Genomic DNA, 9,533 nt, shown 5'->3' on the forward strand with positions numbered 1-9,533 from the left:
GCATGCATAATGCGCATAAGATATCATTTTTTTACTTCGTTATTCACAAAATGGCTGCGTTCAGCAGAACGTTTGTTTTGCAACTGTTGGAAGTTTCCTTCGCGCTAATTGGATCATACTTTTAGATCTAGAAGAATGGTCCTATCTCAGCAGACAATCATAAAACGGTTGCAAAACTGTTGAGTCTGCTGAACGCAACCAATGTTAACAAGGGTAAAATGATACATCGTGCACATTATGCATGCAATGGGACGCAGCCTATATAGAAGAGCGTTCAGTAGAAAACATATGGCATTAACATATTACAATTCATCATAAACAGTTACACAACAGTTGTATTTTAATGTCTGTGAAGGTAATTATATATCAGCATCACATAAAATGACACCAGTTCTGCTCGCATCCACAATAGTTCTACAGTTCTATATCGGATTTATCAATAGTTCTATCGAATTACGTCCAGAAACAACGTTTTAAAAAATGAGATGCTAGAAACTTCCCGTCTTACCATCTAGCATCTCACTGGATTTCGAACGTATGAGATGTAAAATATAAGAATCCAAAGAGTTCTATCGTTAAAACTTAATACATCAATTCGGGCTATAAAAGAAATTGGCCGAAAACGGTACATAAGAGCACGTACAGGTGATATGCTGACCAATTCGTAAGAGATCTGACTGTTTCATCGTAGGTATAATGTAGTTCTGACATCGTTTGAGTGTTTTCTAAAGAGTTCTGGCGATAAACATTGTTAGAAATTTTTTTAACAATTTTTATAGCCCGAAAGCGATACATATTGCCACGTACAGGTGATATACTGGCCGATTCGTAAGAGTTCTGTTTCATCGTAGGTATAATGTAGGAACCATCGGTTCTAAATCGGACAGGAAAAAGCGTTTTTACATTTTCCATTATAGTTTAACACAGGTGATACGTCAAAATAATCTGAAGCAAAAATGAAGGGAATTAAATGATCTTTCCAACGATAGCTTCGATTTTACGATCGGACTTTATTTACGCCTTATAAAGAGCAAAAACTGTAAATAGATCTGATTTAGACCACTCTCCCCTATTGCATGTGCACTCCGATATTGCTGAGATTTTGGATATTAATGCATTTATAGATAAATTCATTATAAAAAAATTATATTCAGAGTTTTCAATATTTGTTCTATGTGTTTCAACAAATTAAACGAAAATGTTTATAAGAATTTATTATTAGAAGAATTTCGTTGTTCATTGTTCCCCCAAACAGAACAACAATTATGACATCAAAATGGTCATTAAAAGTCATTTATTTCAATTATTTCCGATTCATTTTAATATTATTTTGATGTTATCGTAACTTGTTTTGCTTGGGCTATTATGGTCTTGATATGAAAGACCATAAAGAAATCTATAAAGAGATTTTGAAAATAATAGTGAAAATTTTGTTGTGCCCCTGCCCCCCTTCTGTCACGTTGTCCAAGTCCACACATAACAAATTGACAAGTCGCAGCCAGTGGCGGATCCACGCGGGGGAGGGGGGCATCTCTTTTTTAAAAATATTTTGTAATGAAATGTTACATATATTTTTAATATTTCTAAAATGCTTAATCAATTTTGATGTTCCAAAAATATTTTTTAATTTAAGAAACTTCGACAGGTTCTTACTGCTCTTTGGTTAATATCGCATTATGCAGCGTTATGCGAAAATCACTAATTGCAAGACTACATAAAATATTACTGTGTCTGTCGCTAAATGTCGCTTCTGCTGAACGAAGTTTTTTAGCTCTTTGACATTTAAAAATTTGGAACATGAAAATATAGGCCGGTATTCATAGTCAGTTCTTATTTCAAGACTATCGTAGGTAATGTCTTAAGATGCTGCGGTCTTCTAATTGGTTCACGACACCTCAAGGCTGAACTTAAGACGATCTTAAATATAAGATCTGACTATGAATCCCAGCCATAGAAAGTTTAAAACATAAAGACATAGAAATTGTTAAAGAAACCAGTGTTGAATAGGTTTACTAGAAATAGAAAGTGTAAATTTTAGATATTTTATTGTAAAATACATATATGTTATGTCTATATGTTATTGTTTTTGCTGATATAATTTTAAATAAAATGTTTTATGAATTAAATATTTACACAGTACTTTTTCAATGTAATGTTAATAATAATTCAAACAGTCTTATCTTTTCGTATTTGACCTTACAAAAAAAATTTCGCTTGCAGCGCGCAAATTTAATAAATAAAAAGGATAAGTAAAGATACAAGAATGATGTAAAATAAATTTAAATTTTCCCTCTTTCTTAATTACTCGTTCGTTACAATTGGCGCATGATGTTTCAGAAACGTGGCAATCCAAAAATCAACCTAAAAATATATAAATACGCCAATGATTCCCCCCTTGATAAATGTCTGGATTCGCCTTCGAAGTCAGCAATCTTGGACACGTTCTGTTTTTTTCGCATTCTATAAGCGACAAAGATAGAACGATATTTGTGTCTTTAAGGTTTTTAATATGAAATGTTAAATACGCTAAATCGCTTACCGCCGTTAATTTCTTTTAAGGCGTATCAATTTAACTATCGTCTATCCAAGATTGTATCGGAACAGTAACGAGGAACAAAAAATCACAGGATTTTGTTCTTGTTAAAATTAGATTTAATATTCAACAAATTCTACAATTTTAGTATGCGTCTTTACTCTTTGGAATCTCGCGGTCGAATCTCATTATCTCTCCCGCGATAATCTCGCGTGACTTCTCAACCTTCTTAACTTTTTCCTTCTAGAACATTCTATTGTTTATACGCAGGTCGTTTCGTCTTTATTATTATCTTTCTATTTCCATTAAATTTTAACTGAAAATAATTCGCTTCTGTTCGCGCCTGCAATTCTTATTTAATATGTATTGCTCGAGAACGAAATATCTCCGACTCTTGTCACGCGTAAACAGAGCAGGCATTTAAATACCTGTCATCTGTGTGCATAGGCAACTTCAGCCAAATACGTGCTTTCCTTTGAAAGCCGCATGTTCCATATTTACTTTTATTGTGGCGATAATTGTCGCCACATGATTTGTGTTATCAAATAGAAAGCACCGCTAACCAATGATGAACATTGAAACTTATGTAGGAATTTTCTTCTTCCCTTACCCAAAGAAATACGTCTGCGTATCTAACACTGTCTCACACGGACAGGCAGATTATCTCTCTATATAAGAGAAAGGAAAGAATGTTTGTTTATTGGATTCAAAATTTCATCGTTTCCGACAGTACAGTATACGTAACGTGAACTACAAATTTTCTTGGTCGCGAAAATCTATCCAGGGAAATAAAAAGAAATAGAATTTCAGTATTTTTTGGCATACATATTATTGATGTCGTGTCGATAAGCATTCATTTCTGTCGTGTCAATATAGATTACTTTTGTGCATTTTATATTTGGATATCGTATATCGTTAGTATTCTCTGTAAAATACGTTTAGAGATTTTTGAAGTATGTATTATTTTTGAAGTATGTATTATTTTTATTCTTTATTAAATATATATATTATATAATATGCGAGGCAAATCAATAAATGTCCGTGTTTGCAAACAGACGGTGTTGCTGATGCTTGGCATTACCATCGTGTATCATCTTTCAAACGACGTCATACAAAATTTCAGAGTTATTCATCAAGCGATAGTTTTGATTTCACAGCAATTCATAGTGAGCGTGTTTGGTGTTTTTCGATACAATGGAAAAAGAACAATATCGATCCGTGATTCGCTTTTTTTTGGATACTTATCGGTTTGCCCTCGTATATTGTGGCTCGTATTCAGAATATGTTTTTACGATGTAACATGTATTGAACATATATCCAGTGAAAAATAGCCGTTAAATTGACCTCGATCGACATTAGGCCTATTCTTTTTGGCTGAACTTTTGCACCACAGTTCATCTTCCTTTTCTCTCCAGGAGGAAACAAGAGGAAGAAAGATGGAAACTGGTGTAAAAGTTCAGCTAAAAAGAACAGTCCTATTAATTTCATGATTTATTTCTCGGTGGGTATTTCACGTTATGTACACATAGAATTTCAAACATAAAATCGCATATTTATCGATAGATAAAAGTGCGTTCTGAATACTGAGCTATAAACATATTTTATACATATATTATTTGTAACATATGAAATATTTTTATTATACGTGTGTGTGTGCGTGCGTGTGTGCGTGCGTATGTGCGTGCATATGTGCGTACACGCCGCGTGTATGTGTAAAATACATTTTCTGAATACTTCTTTATTAATTTTATCAAAACTCGTATAGATATATGATTAGTAACAATTACTTTGTTACAGTGACCTGAGTGCAACAAGTGGAACATCAAGCCTATAACTACATAAAGTCCGTTAAGGACTTTCTAAATAGAAACTATACCGTAGAGATTTTCTTTCTAAGCACAGTTCACATAGACTCGTTAGATGTACAGTTGCCTGCAATCTTTTAACGTTGAAACACAAACTAAGAAATGGATATAAATATTATACGCAACTTTTTCCTCTTTGTCTCAGTGAATATAATTTTACTGTCATTAATATTCAATTTCCTGGAATCTTATGTACCTATATTAATAAAACATAGCTTTCTCTATGGCAAATATAATATAAAGACGTCTTATACAATAGCAACAAAACTCGAAGTGCCTAAAAGGTAAGCTAAAATCTTACGTTACTTTTTCACAAAGATTTAATAACTACTGTAATTTAACAATAATTTATTAAAAATATATTATATAGTACACATTATTTTAAAGATATTTTTTAAAATCAAATTTGTATGTATCAAATATATATGTACATAGTCTTTCATCTAATACTCAAATTGTAATTATCCAACAAATTTTTTTAGCTGGTTTAGACATTTTTACATATTTTGTGCACCATTGATGACTATTACTCTTTGCTTACTTTCTTACAAATATCTCTATAATGTAAATGTACCTGAAATTATGTTTACATTGTTAGACATATTATTAGGAGGATCCAGAAAACCATTAAGTATGTCCTTCTTAAATATTTTTTGAATATATTTACTAAGAATGTCATTAATTCTATATTTATATACATATCTATATATGTAGATAATTATTTTTTTAGTTTCAGCAGAAGATACATTTCTGGTTATTGTCATATTTAATATACATTGTTGGAAAAGATTATATGAGTCATGTTTCATTAATGTATATAGTAATCAAAAAATCCATGTATTCCTTTATTTTATCGGATTTGCACATTACGCTGCAATAATTCTGTCTATATTAGGCGAATCTGAAGGGTTTGTTAAAGGTATATTTTAAAAAATTTACAAATTTACATTAATTTATTACTTTCTGGCGTAAGAAAGTGTCTATGTATAATTATATATGCACAATATACTTTATATATAGAGTAACTAAAAAATCTCGGAATGATGAAATATCTGGAAAACAAAGGATTTTTGTATGCAATTTTTGTATGAAATATTTTTCTCAATATACTTGTTTTCGAGATATTTTACTCATCCAAGACTTTTTCTAACTCTATGTGTATATGTAAATATATATATGTAAATATATATATCAGAGTTGGGTAGTTGGTTAGAAAGTTAGAAATTAAATAATAAAGTTAAAAGTAATAATTTATCAACTATAGTTATTTTAACCGTATTAATTTTTTAACTTATTAACTTCTCTGTAAGAGTTAAAATTTGTTTCGTCGAATCTAAAAATGCTAATATTTTTTTTTAAATATTATAAATAACTAAAAGAAAAAGAATATTTTTTCCTAGAAAATTTTACTTTATTATTTTAAATAAACTTAAATTATAAATAAAATATTAAATTTATATTAGGTTCTATAGTGCAATTATTTTCAATTTTGACCCTTCCAAATAATTATAAAAATTACAATACAATTATAAATAGGTACATACATACATGCATAAAATAATTAGAATTATATTGTAATTTTTATAATTACTTTGAATGATTAAAATTAAAAATAATTGTAAAACGATGTAGATTATATATTATGTTTAAAATTTTATAGAAGAAATTTATAAAAAATTTTATAAAAGGAAAGAATATTAGGATTTTTAGAGATTCGATGAAGAAAATTTTTAATTACAGAGAAGTTGATAAGTTATAAAGTTAATATGTTTAAAATAACTTATTAACTTTTAACTTTTATTATTTAACTTAACTTTTTAATTAAAAAAATATATTGTGTGTATATTATATATATATACAACATATATATATGTATATAAAATTTTTTTCGTTAATAGGTTCGCATGCGACCTTGTTCCTGCACAAAATCACAACTGTGAAACTAGTTTGTGCATTTATATGTTTATGGGCGTCATATGTACAATTGAAAACAAATTTTATTCTTGCAAGACTACGTAAAAATTCTCATGGTGACGTTGTATCTTATAAACATAAAATACCATTTGATGGTCTATTTAAATATATAGCAGGTCCATTACAATTGTGCGAAATAATTATATATTTAATGCTTTCCATAATTTTTTGGCGAGCTTCTACATTTCATTACATGACTTTTTGGGTTATATCGAATCAAGTAAGAAATAGAAATCAGTAAGAAACATTTTTTTTGTAAAAAGAGATGCAATTAAGTATATGTACAAATGATTTTTTTTTAGGTGGAATGTGCATATTTGTCTCATCAGTGGTACTGTAAAACATTCACAAATTATCCAAAAGAGAGAAAGATCATAATTCCTTACATATGGTAAAACTTTTATTACGAAATTTATATATTATTGACTGAAAATATGATTCAATAATTTACATATTTAGTTATAATATGCATAATAATAATAAAACAATAAGCATACTAAATATAAATAAATAAAAATCCTAATGAATAAATTGGTTCAATGAACTTTCATCTTATATTAATTTAAATACACATTTTCATGTACTACTTTTGTTTTATTGTACAATAGTATTAAATGCGGATTTTTTATGTTACATACAATATATATAATGAACGTGATACAACATTTATAACAATATAACTCTTTACTTTTCATTTGTAAAAAAATCTTCCTAGTTTCGTATTCCATATGGAACTGCCAAATATTTTGCGCTCAATAAATGATGTATGAAGATATTTCCTTTCTATTTAGTTATTTGAATAATAAACTGAAACAAGCAAATTATTCTTCCCTGGGATACAAATGTAATGACAATTCTTATAAATATTCAAGTAAAGCATAATGATATTACTGAAATCGTTTTACTTTTACAAATAATATCATCATGCTTTAGAATATTAAATTTGTTTATAATATATTAAAGATAAAAAATTTACAACACATATGCATTACCTATATGGATAGCCTTGAGCCTTGTTTCTAAATATTGACAGAAGAAGACTAAAGAAAATTGTGACTAATCCTGCACCTATCACAGCTAATATTTTACGCTTCTTAACGTCTCCTTTACGAGCTGCAGCCTCAGTCATTAAGATCATTCCTAACACTACTGCTCCATCTTTTTATACATAATTAAGGCCTATATCACAATATAAAATGTACATATATATAAAACTATTTTCTATACTTTATGTAAACTATTTTTTATAATTTCTAAATACAGCAAAAGGATACTCATAACCATAACAATATAGGTTTCCACTATAAATTGTCCTTGAGAAGATCCATGAATATAAGCTACATTGCCATTTGGTGACTTATGAACAAAAGGTGGTCCTCTGATATGATTCCACATTTGTCCAGAGGTCATATTTATGGCGAAGAACTGAAAACAAGTAAATCAGGATTATTTGTTAAAACGAAAAAAGTAATCAAGGAAAAATATATTTACCAAAGCGCAGAATCCCCAAAGATTTTTGTTATAAATGAAATCCAAGTTATTACGTCTGAGATACAGACCAACTGCTACAATAACTATAAGCAGTCCTAATCCTACTGTACCAGAATAATTTGGTGGTCTAAATACTCTGATCTGTAATTGACAATAAATCACAATATTGCAAACAATTTAGAAATCAAATAAAAAAACATATGATAGATATCGGAACAATTTTAGTGTAATAAATGTGATATGGCACAATGACTGCTAACAATATTACCTGGATATCTGTGCGTTCACCTATCCATTTTGCTATTGCTTCTGCACCAAATCCTACTCGTTGGATATCCATAGTATCGGCAGCTTTTGGTTTACCTTTGGGTGGAAAATGCATGTATACTGGTGCAGTATTCAACTTCATCTACAATAAAAAAATTTTATATTAATTAAGTATCATATTAATTATATGTTTATCCTTGCATGTTCTTACCAATCGAAAGACATCTGATCCTTCGTCAAAATCGATAGAGGCAAAGAACAACTTGTTGGAGTATAAGGCAGAATATCGGAAAGAATTCGCCACTATTGTAAATTCGTCATTGGCATGCCTAACGTTATGATAAAATTATTGATATAGTTTTTTCTTAGCAGCGACTTATTCAAGCATAAATGCAAGTCAGTTCACCTGCAAATCTGACATTGTCTCTGAGGCGCCATAGCGGTAAACATAACAATAATAGAATAATTCCTTGGAGGAGCTTTAATATACTGTTTAAATTTTGACCCATTAAATTTCAATATCGGTTTTTTCAAAGTCATCTCAGTTAATTGTTGCACGCGTTCGGCCAAGGAAGTGCCTTGATTCTGCAAGAATAACATTTTAAAATCACATTTTGGAGGCATACTGAGAGATTTGGTTAGTTAAAATTGAGTGATAAGTGCGAGATATAAGAAGAGTTCTTACGTTTTTCGTTCTGTATTGACAAATGACATAGCTTAGAACGGAAAGAAAAATCAGTACAATATAGAGCTTGTATTTCATCGTGAACCAGAGGATTGATACGCTGCGCGGAAACTTAACGAGGTTAACAACTCCACCGGCGACGCATTAGCCAGCACTGCTAGCAGTAGCAGCCACCGATTATCGCGTGTAGATCACGATAGCTGGGATCAGTTGATCCACCGGGTACGGCGGGTACACGTGGCACTCGTGCACGTATTCCACTACATTCCACGAATACGATTTGAGGTTGAGAGTTTGGGACTTAGGTTAGGAGTGTTGGAAGTTGGGACTCGGCCAGATTCGACGAGACGTCAGCGAATCGAACGCGAGCTATTCGCCTTTCCTTCTGCCGCGTTTACAACACAGGGGATGGAATCCATATGCTGGATTCACACTGCATCCGATTAGAAAACAGGATTCCGATGAATTTTGCTTCGTATTATCGGAATCCTGTTTTCTAATTGGATGCAGAGCGTCATACGACGAAAATCGGATGCAGTGTGAATCCAGCAATAGACGTTGCTCAAGATTCTAGATGGTCTTAAGCCGGAATCAGACTACGCATTGAAGATTGAGGTTGAAGGTTGAAGATTGCAATTTGACCAATAAGGACAAAGAAATTTTAGCTCCTTCCGTTTCGATTGATCAAATTTGAATTTTTCAATCTTCAATGGCTGCG

General features: G+C 30.7%; 2 protein-coding genes across 5 annotated transcripts; one reads left to right on the top strand and one right to left on the bottom strand.

Moving 5' to 3' along the window:
• Nucleotides 1-209: 209 nt before the first annotated feature.
• LOC108726417 (polyprenol reductase) lies at nt 210-6,768 on the top strand. Of its 4 annotated transcripts, none has more exons than XM_018453975.1 (6): nt 210-355; nt 4,331-4,682; nt 4,881-5,029; nt 5,129-5,317; nt 6,297-6,592; nt 6,675-6,768. In XM_018453975.1, the coding sequence occupies exons 2-6, from the start codon at nt 4,501-4,503 to the stop codon at nt 6,765-6,767; spliced, it is 909 nt and encodes a 302-aa protein (XP_018309477.1). In that variant the 5' UTR covers nt 210-355; nt 4,331-4,500; the 3' UTR covers nt 6,768. The 4 variants fall into 4 exon arrangements, with proteins under 4 accessions (XP_018309477.1, XP_018309474.1, XP_018309475.1 ...); XM_018453972.1 differs by lacking the exon at nt 210-355 and adding an exon at nt 413-691; XM_018453973.1 differs by lacking the exon at nt 210-355 and adding an exon at nt 413-687.
• Nucleotides 6,769-7,121: 353 nt separating this feature from the next.
• Nucleotides 7,122-9,157, bottom strand: Ostgamma (oligosaccharide transferase gamma subunit). Its single transcript, XM_018453971.1, has 8 exons — nt 8,816-9,157; nt 8,537-8,715; nt 8,342-8,459; nt 8,132-8,272; nt 7,864-8,004; nt 7,647-7,797; nt 7,365-7,530; nt 7,122-7,179 (listed from the first exon to the last, which is right to left on the bottom strand). Exons 1-8 carry the CDS (start codon nt 8,891-8,893, stop codon nt 7,164-7,166), a joined length of 990 nt encoding a protein of 329 aa, XP_018309473.1. The 5' UTR covers nt 8,894-9,157; the 3' UTR covers nt 7,122-7,163.
• Nucleotides 9,158-9,533: the final 376 nt, after the last annotated feature.

Source organism: Mycetomoellerius zeteki, unplaced genomic scaffold (genome assembly GCF_001594055.1).
Source record: "Mycetomoellerius zeteki isolate Tzet28-1 unplaced genomic scaffold, Tzet1.0 scaffold415, whole genome shotgun sequence".
In the NCBI taxonomy this organism is placed as follows: domain Eukaryota; kingdom Metazoa; phylum Arthropoda; class Insecta; order Hymenoptera; family Formicidae; genus Mycetomoellerius; species Mycetomoellerius zeteki.